At 44.5% G+C, this 19,394-nt stretch overlaps 1 protein-coding gene across 1 annotated transcript; it reads right to left on the reverse strand.

Annotated features, from left to right (window-relative positions):
- Positions 1 to 561: 561 nt before the first annotated feature.
- myo1hb (myosin IHb) lies at positions 562 to 8,827 on the reverse strand. Its single transcript, XM_076164224.1, has 32 exons — positions 8,797 to 8,827; positions 7,517 to 7,678; positions 7,092 to 7,207; positions 6,817 to 7,015; positions 6,623 to 6,703; positions 6,340 to 6,519; positions 6,134 to 6,232; positions 5,940 to 6,053; positions 5,776 to 5,847; positions 5,581 to 5,700; positions 5,413 to 5,480; positions 5,209 to 5,314; positions 5,048 to 5,128; positions 4,872 to 4,963; positions 4,631 to 4,725; positions 4,505 to 4,551; positions 4,315 to 4,395; positions 4,111 to 4,216; positions 3,903 to 4,020; positions 3,560 to 3,673; positions 3,405 to 3,481; positions 3,249 to 3,317; positions 3,083 to 3,167; positions 2,835 to 2,997; positions 2,673 to 2,756; positions 2,479 to 2,572; positions 2,329 to 2,384; positions 2,109 to 2,244; positions 1,710 to 1,780; positions 1,367 to 1,464; positions 1,182 to 1,281; positions 562 to 1,099 (listed from the first exon to the last, which is right to left on the reverse strand). Exons 2-32 carry the CDS (start codon positions 7,640 to 7,642, stop codon positions 1,073 to 1,075), a joined length of 3,075 nt encoding a protein of 1,024 aa, XP_076020339.1. The 5' UTR covers positions 7,643 to 7,678; positions 8,797 to 8,827; the 3' UTR covers positions 562 to 1,072.
- Positions 8,828 to 19,394: the final 10,567 nt, after the last annotated feature.

Genomic DNA, 19,394 nt, shown 5'->3' on the forward strand with positions numbered 1-19,394 from the left:
CCTGCGTCACAATAACAGCCAACTTAGATTTCATTTGCTATATTTATACTCAATCTTTAATATCTACAACCAGACTATGTACTTCTTCTTATACGTCTACAGCCAGAGTATATACTTCTGCTTAAATATTAGTTCCTCAGCCAGCTTGTGTGCCATTTCAACTGGTTCAAGCAGACTTACAGGTTACAGATAAATATAAGTACTTATCAATTCCTTGCAAATTCAACTGATATTAATACTTTTATTGTCATAAGAGTTCTGGATTCTACATTTTACCATCACTAATTTCATTATACTTAAGAGTACATAAGTTTGTACTACTTCGTATATATTTCTTTATTTCTTTACATACACTGTATCATGTCTAGCTCACATTATTGACATCTTCTCAATACAGGGTGAGATCACAGCTGCTCCAGCATCCATTAATCTGTCGTAATTCAGAAGTAGAAGAGTCTACATTTATATATACAGTATATCTCATGCCAACAAATTCAACCAACGGCACATTCTGTGGTTGCTTTTCATATCTAGTAGTACCCGTTTTTGTCCAGCAGAGGGCGATACATACCAAACGACCCAAACAATTTCCAGTTGTGGTATACCACGTTTTAATATAAAGGGACAACATTGGTGAGGTAACAAACATTATAACATTTATATTGGGATTTTTATTATTTTCCAATACTTTTTACTTATAAGCCAAGGGTTATCGTTTTGGTTTGATTTAAATCAAAAAGTCTGACTATAAGATGGACTAAAAAAAGAACAAAAGCTTAAGTGTGTGTCAATTTGTTCAGCTCACACACACGCACACACACACACACACACACAGGTAAATCTGATGAATTTACAAGCAGACCCTCTGATAGTCGGGCTCAGCTCTGCTACGGGCACATTGACCACAAACTACATATTGGCAGTATTTGTTAAATTACAGCCTACATTTAATGGTGTCATAATGTCATAAAGATGCAAAACATTCTAAAATCAGCTGACATAAAACACAAGTTATTGGCAACAGCCACAAAGCAGGACTGCAGAGAGAGCACGAGTGTTGGTACAGGAGAAATCATCTCGACTTGACTCTCGTAGATTCCTAAAGAAAAGATAAGGTGATAAGAGAGATTTGAAACCTTTATTATCTGTGTCTTAGCCAGCTCCCTGAACGCCTCACTCACCACCATCAAATGGCCGTTCTTTGCCCTGTAAACCATGGACTCCTGACCGCTCTTGAAGTCAACAAACCCCTCTCTGCCAGGCTGGATGTCAAACCGCACACTGCAAAGGGAAATAGCAACACTCAAGAATAATCCCCATTTAGCTTCAGAATGAGAAAATCAAATCTCTAACCCCGGTTCTGTACCTGCCCTGGACAACACTGATGAAGCTTTGCTTGTTGGCAATCACACTCAGCTTGGTCAAGGCCTCAAATAGGTGGTCACACTGCAGGACCAGATCCCCCTGAAAGAAGTTGTCATTCGCTTTATTCAAATGGAAGAGATGATATTGAAAGACTTTTTAACTCAAATCAGTGTCTGTATTGTCTCAGTGGAGGAGTTATCCAAAGAGCCATAAGATGCAATGAAGTCCAGACTTATAGAACTGATGTAATATACAGTAAGATCTACCATTAAACAATTAATTGTTAATTGTCATTGATTCTTAAGCCCTTTGCATTGCGGCCATGTGCGTATTGATCAGCCTACCTTCTTGTTGATGTCATCACACGTAACGTGCAGAATCAGGAAGTTGTCACTCAGGTCGCTGACAGACACGCCTATAGAGATGGAATCACGTTTAGAATCTAGAATTTTTAGGGGGCCCCCAACTGAGTCGCAACAAAAATGATGTCAGCCTAATTTATGTTACAACACTACATTTTAATGCAAATGTAAGTGATATGTCAAGACACAAAGAGCTCGTCGACCTCAGGTAGAGTCAGATAAAGTCAATTCTGAGCGCTTATCTTTTCATTATCTCTTCAGCCTCGTTCTTGTCAGTCAATCCGAGCTACACGTGACTCTGTGTGTGTGTGTGTGTGTGTGTGTGCGTGTGTGTGTGATTTTTAATGAAGTTAATTCCGTTCCCGCTGCGTCACTGCTGACCTTTCAGAGAGCTGTAATCTATCCTCTGCTTTATCTTGCCCTCTTCCACCAGGTACGTGGCTTCCTGGGTGAAGATGAGCTGCCGGAAACGGGGCCTGAAGCCGTTCCTGTCGTACTTCACCACAGGGACGCTGTACTGTTGGAGCGACGCAGAGGAAACTACACCGTCAAACGCACATCACACACATGAAACCGTCTCTGAGCACAGCTGTTGCTTTACCTTGACGTGCTCGTGCCGAATCATCTGTAGCAGTTTGATGCTTATGTCGTCCAGACCTTTACAGGATAACGGCAACAATTACATCATACATCCGTCAATATATACTTTTTATAATATTCTTTAATTATAAAAGCATAAATGTTATCCTGCCTATCCTGGTGTCCAGAAACGGCCTGCACACGCTGAAGGAGTAGCTCTCTTTCTTTCCTTTGAACATGGAGCTGGTCAGAACTTTAAGCTGAAGCTAGAAAAAGGGATAAACCATTCAAACAAAAGATCTAACTCTTCACGTTCTATTTATGTCTAGATGGAGGAAGCATGTTGTACTCTGACAGTGTTGATACCTGTGCTTTCCTCTGCGGGGTGATGCTGCGGACGTACTTCCGCACCACATGGCGAATATAGATCTTCTTCAAGAGCTGGGACACCTAAGGAAAGGATTTCATAAGAAAGTTGCACAAAATTGAATTGCACACAGCTTTAGGGATGAAAACTGCGTGGCCCACCTCTTGCATGATAGGCGGAGGGGTCAGCCAAGCGTCCTTTTCCAGCACCGTCTTGGGGAGGTTCTCTTTAAGCCGTGAGATGTAGCTCTGTCTCACATAGGCCAGGTACTCGCTGTTCTCAACGCAGGCTGGCTGATTTCTGGTCATGAATCCCTTAATGAACCTAAAAACAGCAAGGAAAGCATGATAGGCTGCCTGGTTCCCCTTTCCTGTCTATCACTCTCCAACATCTGACGGTTTCCACTCACTTCTTGATGACTTTGACGGCCCATGACCTCTTTTCTCGCTCCTTCCTGGCCAGCAGGCCTCTCCAGCAGGTCTCAATCCTCACGGCTATTTTGACCACAAAAAGTGAAAAAATGTCACCGCTTATATATTCAATAAAGGCATGAAATGTACGACACGACCCCCCACCTGCTTCTTTCTGTTTCAGGAAGTCTCCTTTCACCCTGTAGCCTTTGTACTTGGCCTGAATCGTTGTCGCTGCAAAGATGACAATATGATATTTTACCCTCCAGAGCTTTAATATTGTTTAATACAGTTTCAAATATAAGGAGAGTGGGATCGTACCTAGCTTATGTTTGCATGCCTGGAAAGCATCTTCTGTTGCAAACAGAGTTCTGGGGTGGCGGATGAAAATCTTTGTCCTTGCAGAGACAGAATGAAAACTCAATGAGTGTGTGTCTGCTTAAAGGTGACTCGCCAGTGTATCAAGACCTTCCTACCTGCCCATCTTGTATTCATCAGATCTGTAACCCAGGTGCTTGATCAGGCACTTCACCCCTTCTGCTGCAGTGCCCTTCCATCTGGGCCACGTGTCTGGACACAGAGGCTTATACCTACACACATACACACACACACAGAGCACACACAAGGGCCACAGTCAGAGCATGTATGCAGATGACATGATATGACATTTCTTCTGAAGCTCTTATTTTCTTTACACATATTTCTATCATAAAATCAACACAATATTAACACAATAAGTAGTTACAAAGAACATGTGACACCCACAATGTATCCAGGAAAACATCTAAGTAAACTGAAACAAATGGTGCGTTCAGTGACCTCTGGAGGAAGATCTCGTATCTGCGGCGGTAAGCGAACCCGGCGCGTCTGACCCTCAGGTGTTCCATCAGTCCGAGATACTTCACCTGATGCCTCACCAACACATCATCGAAGCGTCCTGCAGAACAAAAACACACACATGAGGAATGACGCAACACATTCAGGGCAACGTCCTGATGGTTGGGGGGTCAAGAAGCTGAGGCCTCACCTGGCTGCTTGGCTTCGTTGGGTTTGATGCAGCGGACGTACCAGGCCTCCTTTGACACCAGGATCTCGGCCAGCCCCACCAGGCTGCTCTTAAACTGAGTGACCACCTGACCAGCAGACAGGAACACAGGAGGAATCAAAGAGCTGGTATCTTATTCATCTTCTATGGTTGTAATCAATCAATCCCTCAGCGCTGCTTCCTCACTGTCTCAGGTCTCTTCTTGCTGTCTGGTTCAGTCGGGGGGAAGCAGTGTTGGATGATGGCGTTTTTGGACTGTCGCATGACCTTAAAGAAGAATAAGAAAACTGCTTTATTAAACCCAATTTGACAGCCATTAATCCCCTTTCTTTCACAATTTTGTCAATATTTGTAAATGGGTTACTGCCTGTATTACCTCTTTGCCATTACGATACAAGAGATCGTTGTTTTTGTCCAAGAATCCTGAGAGTTGAAAGAAAAAGAGAAAGTCTATATAACATCTATAATGAAAAAATAAAGATACAGTTTGTGTTAATCTCACCTACTACACAGTATGTCACCTCCCCTGCGTAGTGCAAGAGGCGGAAGTCTCCTCTATCCAACGTTTTCCTTGTTTTCTGATTTGCCAGTTTGTGTCTGCAGGAGGAGGAGAGTGACAGGAGGTCATGATACGGATGTCCGGCGCTCAGATAAAGCATGCGTTCCTTCGTCGGGTCGTGTTCCTTATTCACCCCGTGCATAAAACATGATTTTCCTGAAAAGAGGAAGCTTGGAGAACTCACGTGACAAAATGAGGGTGGCCGCCGATGGCTTCCTCCATCTTCTCCAGGAGGGTGAGATCAGTGGCCTCGCCGGGACGTAAACATTCCTCGTCCTGGGGAGAAGATTTAAGAATCCCCCAGCGATATTTAAATATTTTAGTTTGACAGGATTATCGCTCTTTTTTAAGGATCTTTACCAATAAGGAGATGATTCCTCTGTGCTTCTCCTCCACCAGGTCACAGATGATCTTGTTGTTGAAATATGGCACTGGTTCCCACTGAGCGTAAAACAAACCTCCATCATATTTTGTACGCGTTCGCAGCATTATGAAACAAATTTCGATAACCGTGCGACTACCTCGATCCCTTCCATCTCGTACTCCTCCTGCTCCGACTTGAGTGTCAGCTGGATGAAAAGCTGCTGAAGCTTCTCGTTGCAGTAGTTGATGCAAAACTGCTCGAAGCTGAAACAGAGAGGCACAGAAACCAGGGGGCGTCATCGGCGTATTGCTTGATTCACTCATTTGTCATGAGGCAATTGCAGCTGTGCACGATTCTTCACCTGTTCACGCTGAAAACCTCAAACCCGTAGATGTCCAGCAAACCAATCACAGTCTTCCTGGAGGAATCCTGCATGGAAATAACACAGATATCCCCATGGTGTCAATTTGAAACTCCTGATTCTGCTGGAGATTCCAATGTATTTTTGTTTTGCACACCGTTTACTCGCCTTGTTAGCCAAAGACTCGTTAATTTTGCTGACCAGCCAGTTGAAAGTGCGGCCGTAGGTGGCTTTGGCGAGGGCGTCTCTGGCGTACACGGCGTGGTCCACTGAGAAGGGGCTGAACAGCTTTGGAAGCAGAACGGAGCAGGTAAGACTTAATGATGAGCCACACTATAAACCTGAGACATGCAGTGAACTCACCTCCTCTGTTTTGGCTTCAATCTTCCTGTGGGTTAAACCGTGTTGCAACACCTGAGCGGGAATTCCCAGCAACTGCACGCCGGCAAAAAGCAAAAAAACCTGAGGTGAGACAACAAATCTGCCAACAGAGCAACGAAACGAGCTGGAACTTCTTCTGTTCTCACCTTTGACACCCAGTTAATCTCCTGATTGCTCTTGAGAGCCGCGAATCCTCGAGCATCCGCTTCAAACTGGATATTCCCCATGTGGAGGACGCTGGCAATGATTCCAAACAGGCTCTGCAACAATTGAACAATGGAATCAATCAGTAAAGGTCTGATATACAGTATATATAGATTGGCACATGGCCCAGTCTCACCTCCACATCGCTCTCACTGAACTCTATGACGGATAGAGCTTTCCGAAGCGTCCTCCAATCGCTTTTATCGTTGATGGAGCTAACTTTGGCACAACCGCCCTGGAGGAAAAGTAAAGGAATGACACAGCAGCTATGAGCTCCTAAATCCAAAGCGAAGATCTCCAGCCTGCGACAGATCATTTAGCTCTCCGCATCTCCTCGCTCACCTGCACCAGGTATCTGTACTGCTGGCAGTTCCTCTCCAGGCCGAGCCAGCGGAGCAGATCCTCCTCCCCGCCTTCCACAAGCTGGTAGAAGATGTGGAAGTTCCTCTCTCCGTGGTTTTGGTGGACCACACGGGACTTCTCCAGCAGGTAACTGAGGATGTGACCGCCCACCGCTCCACCCTGAACACATGAAAGACAAACCGTTCCATTAACTCTTATATGTGAGAGGTCATTGGCGGCAATATTGGTGTTGATATTGTGCTGCGATATCTTTTTCCTGCACCTGGTGGTCAAACTGGATATCCATGTACTTCCCGAAGCGGCTTGAATTATCATTTTTCAGTGTTTTGGCATTTCCGAAAGCCTGGAAGGTAAAACAATAAAGGCAGTAAATCACCTGATATTGATTTAATGTCTTCTCTTAGAATGGAGGACAAAAGGCCCATTAGTGCGCCATTAAAATAACTCCTGACTGACCTCCAGCACCGGGTTTGAGAGGAGGAGTCGATCTCGGACGTTGTTGAGGAGTTTGGTGCTGGGGCAGCTGACAGCGTAGAACTGCAGGATCTTTTTGGAGGCCTCGGTTTTCCCGGCGCCGCTTTCCCCAGAGATCAGGATGAAGTGGTTGTTGAACTCAGACAGCATCGTGCGGAAGACGTTGTCGGCCAAGGCGTAGCTGGAAGTACACAGTGAGGTGAGGGACGGAAGGAGGTTGTGTGTGTTTGGCTCCAGTTTGTCTGGTAGGATCTTACATATGAGGTGGAAGCTCGAAGAAGTTCACGCCCATGTAGGTGTCCATTTGCTTCTTGCCGTAAACGTCTAACTCTTTATACGGATTGACCGACACCACCAGGGTTCCGATGTAGGTCTGCAGAAAAAGACGAGAAAGGAAGTCAGTGTCTCCGTGTGCAAATGTGACAGTGAATGATTTCTTTCCTGTTCACATTAATGACTTGGAATAAAAGAATGCAGCGTCCATGTTTCCCTATTTTGTTCCTCTTATCAAAACTGTGCTTAATCGCTTCTCATGACCTCGGTCGACCTTTGGCGTGCTCGCTCTGCAAATGAGTCCAGGAGCTGCTGTTTCAGCACCAAGAGGTGCCACGTTCAGCAGAATGGAACACAGTGTTAGGACCTATTGTTTGATTAGAGGAATGCCAGGAAAGGAAAGACTCACATAGATGAGATTCTCCTGGAAGCGCTTCCTCAGGTTGTCCAGGAAGGCGGTCTCACTCGTGAAGGGGTCCAGAAGAACAAAGTCCTGGATGCCCACGCGGTCCCGGGCTGTCAGCGATGCCTCCATGTTCCTCAGGATCCGATCGCAGCGCTCATCCAGGCTCTGAGCGGTAAACACGAGTGATGACATCACCAGATAACAAGCGAGACAAAACTGCTATAAACACTTTGTTTCTGCTTCACCTCTGCTTCTCGTGAGTCAAGACCGGGTTTAAATAACATTTCCCCTTGTGTCCTCCTTTCCTCACACTTATCTGTTTTTGTTGAAGCTGTCACCACGCAAGAACACACACCCACATACACACATATAGGCAACCTAGGGCAGCTCATTTCCTCCCCGTTTGCCTCCATATCTGAGATTTCCCAGTTTGTGGCCTTGGCTACATCCTCTGAACTCAGAACAAATATAGGTTCAACCTTCGTTATCTAATCTGCTTACGTTGTTTTCTAAATACCAATTTGACTTTTTTGGCAAGCAAAGGACAAACATCAATCAAATCTTGTCCAAACGTGCAAACAAAGTGCCTTTTTAAACAGGATTCAATAGTTTTCAACAAGAACTGTCAAATAAAAACAAACCTAAACAAACACTAACATGTTCTACTGTCTGGAGCGATGTGCCAGGGGAAATTCATCAGTGGATGTGATGCACTTTAATTACGGTGCCATGACAGAGCCACAGTGTTATGCTCCAGTAGTTTGGCTCTCATCGCTGCCAAGATGACCTGTTACCAAGTCCCACATGGCTGTAAGTGACACCAGCAGATCATTCTCAAGTAAAAGAGGATTTAAAAGAATTCATATCCTGAATGAGGGGAATTTATTCAAGTGCATACCTCCTCCAGGGCCCAACAGTCCTCTAATTGTGGCTCTGTCTCACAATGATCAAGCATTACTAAATCAGCTATATCTTGGCTACATAATAGTGTCTGTGTTTCTGTCCTCACTTGGTTCTTCTCAGTCACTCTACACGTTTATGTGAGTCCTATCTGAAAACATATCTGACTCTACCAGATATGGATCCTCACCTACTGGAAGATCACCTCTAGGAGTTTGACAAAATGTGAAAGTAGAGAAACAAATCAAACCCAGATCCAAATCACCGCTTAAAGTAAATAGATCATATTCAGTTTCATGAAACAGAATCCAGTCCAACCAACATCAGCGCATTAAAGAGGTACAAATCTATACGATACAAAGTATTTTAGGAAAGTGTCCTACCGTGACGGTCCCTGATGTGTGTGTGCCTCGGTACCTTTGCTGAACTGAACATCTGGTTTTATTGGGGGGGGCAAGAGGGGGAAAGGGACAGAAGTATGACAGGAAACACTGATAGATCGCAGCCTCCACTTCCTCCGATGGGAAACCATTCATCATGAAGCGACAAAAGGAAGCAAATCTGATAGTACATACGTATATCAGCAGGTTCAGATCTGAGGGAACTAATATTTGTGTTTTTGCGGACAAAATGTAGTCACCACATTTTTGTATGATTTTATCTATACTGTATATTATTTGCAAATATGTTGTAAACCAAAATATCTAAACTAGGTGACCATTCTCCACAGATCTAACACTACTAGTCATACTGTTTACATTTGAGACATTGTTTTTATCTCTGCACCTTTAGACATAAAGCACTAAGCACTTGGTCCTTGCTGGAGACTCTAACCTGTTGTATGCAGTGTGTGTGTGTGTGTGTGTGTGTGTGTGTGTGTGTGTGTGTGTGTGTGTGTGTGTGTGTGTGTGTGTGTGTGTGTGTGTGCCGATCACACAGCGCAGGTCACAGATTTCCAGTAGCCATCAGCCAATCTGACCTTTTGCTGAATGGTGGACAGGAACACAACGCTCCCCACTATGACCATGCACATTCTCAAGGAGTCACTCTCATCCAGGCAACAGAATCTGCTGCACACTGGACAGCGTTGAACATTTCAGAGAGCTACACAGAGTCGTACACATGCTGCGTGTACGCAAAAAAAATACATATAGGAGCCGCGAAACATCAAATTTTGATGTCGAGCTAAAGTGGAGGAAAGTCTATCTGACCCGGAGACCATCACCCGAGAGGGCGCCCCATTGTCCCTGCCTATCGGCTACGGCTCAGGATCCTGTTACTCAGCCACAAAGTGGCAGTTAGGCTCCTGAAAGAGATAGCACTCCTCGCAGGTCATTGACTGACACCACACATCGCCCAGGGCAACACACATTTAGGGGGCTCCAGGTGTCTAAGGAAACCTGAGCGTCACCGGCCTCCAGCTCACAGTATAGTAACATACAGTGCCTCCTCTGCTGCTACTGTTTCACTCAGAGCCAACAGAACAAACTCAAGACCGATCACCTGACACGAGAGGCAGAATTTACATCTCGTTCTTCTCTCATTTAGCAAAACAAGTATAATAGATCAATACAATGCATCACACTTCACTCAAAAGCAGGCACACGTCTCCATGTTGTTACCTCCTGTCCTTCCAACTCAGTGTGAGTCATGGTTGGGTCTTGTATGATGATAGATCCAAAGTCTCTCGCTCCACAGTCCTTGGGTATGATCAGACAGACAGCCTAAGCAGGAAGCTCTAGTAGCAAAGTTCTGCCATAGTGGAGTGTCTTCAAGTCAGCACACACACAGACAATATCACTGCACCGCTCACTGTCTCCTCTGCCGCTCCGCTCAGGTTTGCATCCGTCACACGTCGGGCCCAGCGTTCAGGCCTGGGACAGGAGGATGAGGATGATGAAGAGGAGGAGGAGGAGGAGGAGAAAGGTGGTACTGATGCTTCTCTTTGGACTGGTGTCCCTGCATAGTACGTAATGAGCCAGTAACGGGCAACTGGAAGTACGGCGGTGGTTAATCATTCATGGAGATCCGGGCAGCAATCATTCATACAGCGCTCCAGCTGAGTGTTCAACAGCTACACTACGTGTTTAAGGAAGTGTGTGTCTGTGTATGTGCGCGCACCTGTCTGTGTGTCTGTGTGTGTGTGTGTGTGTGTGTGTGTGTGTGTGTGTGTGTGTGTGTGTGTGTGTGTGTGTGTGTGCGTGTGCGCGCCGGTACTGCATGTAACAGAAGGATGTAGTAACCTAAGCCTCCCAGAGACCCGTCCTCACCCTCCTCCCACAATTACAGCACAGGTATTCTATTACTGATCTTTGATTAGACAGGTGCATTTCAAACTAATTACTCGTTAGAGCCACAAACCAGCAGGGCAGTTTGGGATGAAACCATTGCAACATGGCTGAGTCTACAACATCGCACATGCATTCTAAACCTAACATGCTTTTATGGTTATTTTGGAATCTAACAGTGTAATTTCAAACAGAACTTTTCTCTCCTCCACTCTGTTACATACATTAATGATTCAATCTGCCAGACCAATAACTCACTCTTGTGCCTTTTTAGATGCGACAGGCCCAGATGCAACATACCGTCCCTCTTGTCATTGTGTCTCTTTAAACTTTAAGATTGAGCATCCTGTAAGCATCAACACAGGCGTCTTACATTACGACGTGAAGATGCGGTGACATGAGAGCCAATGCTGGAAAAAAGATGCTGGTTCTCATTAACATAATGCAATTCATTATGCACGTCCTGATAGATTCCTCCTGGCTTCAATCTTTAAAGACCTCCACTCTCAGAATACAGTAAATACCCTTAAGAATGTGCACCACACACACACACACACACACACACACACACACACACACACACACACACACACACACACACACACACACACACACACACACACACACACACACACACACACACACACACACACACACACACACACACACACACACACACACACACGCCCCGCTGCCCTTGGTCAGGCAAAAGTAACCCTTGAAAGCCAAATGTTATTGATTTACAGTGCGCCCCTGTAAAAGCCAATTACACAGAGGTCAGGGATTTAATTTCCCTGTTAAAAGTTACTGTTCGAGCCGAGTGTGAGCGATGACAACCGCGTATCGAGTTACGTAGCTGTCACACCTTTGGCTCCACGCTCCAGTCCCATGATATATATGAAGTGTGTGACTCAGGGAAGGTGGAGAGATTTTTTTTTCTGACTTTCAAATGCACAAACTACATGCATGGAGTGTTTGCATACAGAGTGAATGATCGTCCATCTATGAAAGACTGAAGACATTACATTTTTACTTAATTCATTTTGACACCTGCTAATTGAGAATACACAAAACGTTGCATAAAAGCTTACAAAATGAATAATAGTACAAAAGTGAACCCTACTGTAAAATGATGTTTAATTTCTTATTTCTCAACTAAAGAGCTTGGAACTTCGCCTTAAAATATTTCTATAATATTAAGATTATATATATATATATATATATATATATATAATATTATAATATGATAGCTCAGCTGCAGACTTTTAATTGCGTTCTTTAACATTTCAGACCTATGAAAGTGATGTTTGACAACAGACTGGAGGCACATGTCATGCATAATCACACCACTGTGCGCCAATGCACCTGAGAATGAGGTGGAATGAGGACAAAGCTCTTAACTGCAGCTCTAACCACAGATAACAGGTCAGAAATATGGCCTAGTCAAACAGGACGATATCCAAATAAATATTCACAGCCTCAATTAGCCCCAAACAACTAAACTCTAAACTAATCCTTTATTCATGTGAGCAAACCGCTCGATGTCGTCGGGTCAGGACTCAGAGGGCCGAGGTGAGCTGAGAGGCTGATACACTCTAACAGCTTTACACGGGATTACAAATGAGACAGAATCGATCGGAAGGGCTGAAAGGGAAACATCTTCAGCTTTCAGACATGAACAGAGCCGAGCTTACCTCAGAGTTCTGGGTCATTTTGTTGTTCTCTGTGCAAACCGGGACACGGTCTAGTGAGGTTCTGTGCGGTTCTCTCCTGTTTCAGTGCGGCCGAGCTGCAAGTATGAAGGCTGGGAACAGAACAGAGATTGTTGGCGAGTCTCGGCCGGTTGATGTTAAAGTGATACGATACACGGGTGGGGGAGGGATTGGGGGGTGAAATCTACATTGCGGTTCATTGTAGCAGCTGTATTTATGACCGTCCCATAATGCAGCAGCCTCAGCGTGCCCTCACACTGTCCCAATTTCCAACTGTTTTTATTTTTAGGCTAGCCTAATTCACTTCAGGAGGAGGGGTGCTGACAGCAAAGCTCCAGCAGACACATGAGAGAAGATGTCCTCTCTGTGACATTCTCAGATACTCACAATTCAAAACAGGGATTCAAGATGTTGTGTGTAATGGAAATTTACGTCAATGTTTCCAAGAAAGTTTTGGGACTGAATGTAGAAGAGAGGAAGAAATGAACGTCAGGGAAATTAAAACCGGACCGAAACTGAACACTGAACACTGAAGCAGCTGTTTGCACGACGACAGATTGAAGTGGATTATTGCACATTTTAATATGATGGTTCTCAATCTCGTCTCTGCCTGCACCTGATGAGGTAATCGAGTGCTTTCAGCCAATCAAGATGAGAGGGACGACTCAAGTGACCACACAAGCGAGGGAGGTGTCAGTAGAGGCAAGGCAGCATTGGGGAGCTACTGTGAAGCTACAAGCTACTCACGGTTTAATGCAGTTAAAGCTACATTTAAGCTACTTCAAGAGGAAATATTAAAAATGTGTACTGTTTTAATCTTAAAGCAAATTACCAGAAAATGTATGAGTGTGTGTGTGTGTGTATGGTTTGTAATCACTGAAAATTGTTTATGCAATTTCAGTATCAAGGGTGAAATGATGAAGCATAGTGATGAATGATGTGATGATGTATGAAGATTACATCTATCTTATCAGCAAACCTTGACAAGGTTCCGTTGCCTTCTTCATCCAGTGTCCACTAGATGGCGCCATCTTCCTTTGCAAACAGGCTGTGGAGAGCTGAACACAAGTTTGTGATGAAGGCTGGTGGGTTTACTAAGGTGGGTAAACGTAGAATTAAAGCAAAAAATCAGTTTGTTGTTATATTTGTATACAATCACATTAGAATAGATCATGTTAGTGTTTATTCTATTGTTCAATTGTGGGCTTTTTCCTGTTTTCCTCATGTCCAACTTTATTTTTCCATAACTGATAGTTGAATAAAAACAACAATCGTTTTTGGGGTTTTATCTAAAATGGTTTGATCTACATTTGTGCTACTGATATTCGGTTCATATCAAATTAGATGTTTGTTGTTTTGCCTAAATGGTCAAATACCCGGTTAACCCTCAGATTTAATCCCACTCATCATTTTTTTCTGTGTTTGCCCTCCAGCAGTCTGAGCCTTGACACACCGGACCATTGATGACATTTCATCAACTCTTTTTTTTTTCCACGTTCCCTAAATTTACTTAAATGATATCACCTCTTTCCACTTGAACGGTGTAACTTTCATTTGAATGCTGATGACACAATCCTTCCCTGATTCAATCCATCAGATATATTCTGTAGATGGCACTCAAACAGAGAGCCTCATTATAAATATCCTGCAATCTGGATTGATGTCAAACTGGACTTGTATAAATCCTCCAGAGGCAAAACTACAGCCCAAAGTTTGGCCTTCGAGAGGAAATGATTGAATCTGTGTTCTTATAGTTTATGGAGTTATGGAGATGTACGGAAAAATGAGGGAAGAGGTGACCATTCTTATTTATTCAATTATACTAAATAAGCTTCTGCCTTAAATTACACACAGAAGAGGTTCATGCTCCAGTTACAACGGAAACTGCAGAGAGGCCTTCAGTTTCTGTTTCAAAATTTTCAAATGCCCTGATTTCACAGCTTGTTTGTTTTGATTGTAATTGTTTTTAGCACTTTTGATATTGTTAATATTGCCTATATTTAGTTACTAAAGTCATTTTTAGGTTGGTTCTGTTCTCTTTTTTGTAAATAGAGGATTTATCCACTTCGAGATGAAATAAAAAACATTTTCGGAAATAATTTATAAAATGTCAAAACGCGATAACTATCAATCCCAAAAGCCAGAGCCCATAGTGAGGCATTTAAACTCCTTATATGGACTGAAGAACAGTTTTCCAAGTGGGGAATTCAAAAAGTTATTCTGTATTTTATTGAAAAACGCTTGAAACAGTTGGATATTAATTTGGAAATTGCTGTCAATTGCTGGAAGAACACTTTTTTCGAAGCAGTCATTCTGTGCCACAGATGCTCTGACAGCGAGCGCTCAGTCCAGCTGCCTGAAATCCTCTCATCCTCCATTCAGGCGGAGAAAAAATAGCTTCTTTGTGAAACTCAATTCTCCGGCATATCTTACGTCTTAGCCTCTATACTTTGTCCCATCACCCCCGTCTCTCCAAACCCCGCCTTGTGCCACAAACAACACACACAGACACACGCAAACACACACACACACACACACTCTCACAAAATGAGAGTTAAACCCATCAAACAGGACAATCTTCTCCATGCAAGGCCCCCCCACTTCCTCCTTCAACCTCCGAGACCAAAGAGGCAGTTTCATCATTTGGTAATTAATATTCTAAGGAGGACGAGAACATCAGGAAACAATTATTCAATAATGTATGGATGTATATGCACGCTATGTACACACACACGCACACGCGCACACACACATATATATATCACCATGATCAACTATTCCTCTGTTCCAGGATCAAGTTACCCTCAAACTCAACTAAAGGGAATGTAGTGAATGTCCTGGATGCAGAGTAAAATCTATTAGAAGTATGCAAGACACTACAGAGGACAAGGACTGTCAGTGTGGATCTGTATCTGTCCTGTATAACCAGAAAGCAGTGACTATAACAGTAACTTATCTACAATTTATTGACTTAAATTAGATTTCTTCATTTTTCATATAGATGTGATAGAAGAAATGGGAACAGATAAGATAAGATCATATTTATTTGAAGCTATTATTGTCCCTAAAATGTCCAAAAGTGACTGTTTGAGAGAAACTCTGATTACAATATATGACAGGAAGACTTCACATGATAAACAAAGCAATGAAATGAGCTCACGTGTAGAGCCGAAGTCTTAAAATGAGACGTTTCCATGTGAAGCCTCTAGCTGCTCAGATGGATGGAAAGTGTGGATTTGTGGTTGGTTAGTTTTCCTATGCAGCAGATAAGTCCCGGGTTTGATCCCTGCAAACAAACGACCTTGACCGTGACACTAAACCCGGCTCCACCTTGCAAGTATTAATCCACTTAAGATAAGAGAATCAGTTACATAGATAAAAAGTAAATACAGAAACTGATTAGGGGCTTGTGTGTGCGTGCGTGCGTGCGTGTGTGTGTGTGTGTGTGTGTGTGTGTGTGTGTGTGTGTGTGTGTGTGTGTTATGTTGTCTTATACAAAATGCCACATTGTGAGGATGATGCAAGGTGCTTAATGTGAGGTGAACATACTGTATATAGGTTTCACCCCTTTGGGCTGTGCGGGTCCGTTCTCCTCCTCAGCAGAGTCGAACACATGACTACACTCTGCCTCCAGTCTCCTCGGGCTCTGACCCAGCCGCGTCTGGTAATTGGGATCAGATGAGTGGCAGCAAAAGCGAGGCGACCTCGGCTCCCCGGGACCCACGGTAACCTGGAAGCATTTATTTTATGGAAAAGATGTTTAGTTAAAGTGCGGCAGTGCGGCCTGCAGCTCAGCCCCTCTAATGACTCTCTAGTCCCCGTGCCCGGGCCTGGAGACACAGAGCGTGATGGATATGACTGGTGAAACGGGGACACACACAAATACACACACACACACAACACACACACATGCTTCCATCGCCGTGCGCTCTGATGGATATGATTGGTGAAAGCTCGGAACGCCGCTTCCTGAGTCCTTCGCTTCCTTCCTCTCAGGCCTTTGGTCAGTCAAGCCGAGCCGAGTCCGTCCAGACTCCAGCCCGGATTGGGTTGCAGATTAACAGGCTTCCTGTCCAATCCACTGGCTGAGTTCATCTTGCTTTCCAAATGGTCATTTTTTTTATTTACGAGCGCTTTGTGATGTTACTGAGGATGAATGAGTCTCTGCCAGGACACAAGAGATCTCAAGAGGCTGAGGGAAGAATGTGTTTAGAGGAAAACTACTCATATTTTTCAGAACAATTATTCAATAAAAAGTTAGGGAGGCGTATCCGGTACCAACAATGTCCAAAATGTACATTCCTGATTTCCTTTAAATACATTGAACTCTTTCTAACTCTCCAGCCCCAGGATTGGACCCCGTTGTAAATCTCAAACACTTTGATAGAAAAATCTAACATGACAGCAGAGTTGAGTTTGAGCGAGCGTCACTAAATTCCATAAGGTGAGAGCAGGTCTTTAAACACAGCCATCTATTATCATTCCATCCATGATCCCATCACTGCAGGCCTACAGGAACCTGGTGAGCCCCACACATCTCATCCCCTCCCTCCCTCTCTCTCCTGCTGGCAGCCCCTTGATTACGCTCGTCTCCTGGGGGAAGGTTTCAACTCCTCAGAGATAGTAACATCGAGGGCACTACTGGCTAGTCACTTCAGATCAGGGCGGGGGGGAGGAAATGGCGACGGACATAAAGCTAAATATATAATTCCTCCCATGCCGGTAATCACGATGTCCAGACGATTTGAAATGACAGTTTAACCACTTTAGACTGAGGAACGCTTTGTTCGGATCGAGAAGCAGGAGGTGTGTGTGTGTGTGTGTGTGTGTGTGTGTGTGTGTGTGTGTGTGTGTGTGTGTGTGTGTGTGTTGGTGCCTATGACGGTTGGCGAGCCTCCTCTTGGGTATAGGGGCCCGTGTGGTCCTCTTTAAATGTGTCGGGGGGGGGGGGGGGGGGGGGGGAGACGCACACGTTCCATCGAGCTGAAATGACTCACAGATCCAGACAGGAGCAATTCTGCGAATGACTGACGTGCCAAGAGGTCCGGAAGGAAACACTCTCACCGGCCGGTATTAGTTTACCTGATTATTAGGATATCCAACTTCCTCCCGAAATGGGTCGGCCATTTCCCTGTTAAAGCCTGTAAGAGCGCACACCTGCACGAGGCCCTGAACGCGCCTCGGCGTTCCGGCTGGCAGCCACAGCGAGGCCTCGGTCAGACCGCAAAGCTCAAACAATTACGCCTATAAATATTAATCGGCTAATCTGCAGTGACTCTCTCCCTCCTCCGCCTGGAACTGCATCACTAAAAAGGGTCAGAGATGCTCTTATGTGCATCAAACCCGTTTAAATCTTTAAATCCAATTTGCATATGCAAAGATTTTTCGCTCACCCACTCTCTCTTCCTCCCCATCATCACATCGCAAGAGGAGAGCACATTTGGCATTCACACACTGATTGGATCCTTGATTAGATCTTCAGGGCAGCTCCTCGCGCCGACACTCTCCACACTCCAGAGGCGATGAGAGGAGAAAGAAAGAGAGAGAAAGAGAGAGGGATGGAGGGAGGGAAGGAGGGTGTGTGTGTGTGTGTGTGGGGAGAGATCTAGATCCATTTCTGTCAGCAGTGAAGTGGCCCCCGTTCTGTCGTTCGGAGTCGCGGCCTCCTGCGGGACTTTCTGCCGCTGCTCAGGGTGTAATCACAGCACAAAGCAGATCAGCATCATCTTTCTCTCTTTCTTTCTTTCTTTCCTTCACACACACCCACACACACACCGCTGAGCCCTTTTTTTTTGCCAAACTAGCCCATGATGCTCGACACAAGCTTCTCTGGTGATATGAATAATGCAGAGCTCCAGGATGATCTGCATGGAGAGAAAGGAGAGAGGCAGAAGTATAGAACAACACTGAGCGGAGAATGAGAAGAGAGAATGGAGACACTGAGACAGAGACACTCACAGGATTTGATTCTTGTGTCGAATCTTGTCCAAGGCCATATTTGAGTACTTGAGCTTTGGATTTGACTGAAGACACCTTGGTTATGAGAGTTAAGAATTATCCACTAAATTCGTCATCAAAGTAGACAAAGACGATGAAGGTTCTGTAGAAACCAGATTTTATTTATCCGATTTTCTATTTTTGGGAGGTCAGATATAGTTGAAATGAACCGGAACAAGCTTCCAACAACAAACATCCACATAAACACACAAATTCATCATTTAAATGTAAATATAGATTGATTTGAAATTCAACCACCACCGCCACTTCTGGTAGCAGGCGACCATTCTGTGCCCCCTGTTGGTACGGAATGACAGAAAGAAGGACGTTGTTCACTGCAGCATTCTGGGAAGTGTTTGGTGTTACAGAGTGCAACTATGATTATCCTTCCTCTAGTAAATTAAAAGGTTAGGCTATCAAATCAAAAGTTTACTGAACTAATTTAGCCTTGTATATTTTTCTGTGGACACAGCAGAACGTCCACACAGACAAACCTCTTGCCTCACACTCACTCACTCACTCTCTCTCACACACACACACACACACACACACACACACACACATACGTCAAAAGGCGGTCCTCGCAGTAGTAAACATTTGAAAGGAACAGGGGTAATTCACTTGATAAATGTCAACCAAAATGAAGCTATCAGCTGAAAGCAATTTCCTTGTGCTTGCCTGTGTTCTGCGCCAGGGACTGTGGAGATTTTCACCCCTCCATCGATCATGAAGCCTCTGTTTTAGGCCAAGGTACACAATGCCCTCAAATTGCTGACATATGGACCCAGAATCACCGCAGAAACCTGCCATTTCCACCCCGCCCCTCCTGTCCTGGCCCAGCCACTCCTCCGCTAAACTCTTGTTTATCCAACGACTCTGGGCTGTTTAGGCCATTAAAGCCGAGCAATTCGGGGGAAACAGCGGGCCAAGGCAAACGCAATAAAGTCACAATCTGTAGCTCACCCCATCTCGCGCCGCTACCAC

Source organism: Genypterus blacodes, unplaced genomic scaffold (genome assembly GCF_046128005.1).
Source record: "Genypterus blacodes isolate CSIRO-AG114 ecotype Tasmania unplaced genomic scaffold, CSIRO-AGI_Gbla_v1 ptg000133l_1, whole genome shotgun sequence".
NCBI classification, from domain to species: domain Eukaryota; kingdom Metazoa; phylum Chordata; class Actinopteri; order Ophidiiformes; family Ophidiidae; genus Genypterus; species Genypterus blacodes.

Coding starts and splice junctions, on each gene's coding strand:
- myo1hb (XM_076164224.1), bottom strand. CDS start 7,642: ATGGAGGCATCGCTGACAGCCCGGGACCGCGTGGGCATCCAGGACTTT. Junction 6,520..6,622: donor ATATCCAGTTTGACCACCAG/GTGCAGGAAAAA, acceptor TCATGTGTTCAG/GGTGGAGCGGTGGGCGGTCA. Junction 1,282..1,366: donor ATCAGTGTTGTCCAGGGCAG/GTACAGAACCGG, acceptor TTCCCTTTGCAG/TGTGCGGTTTGACATCCAGC.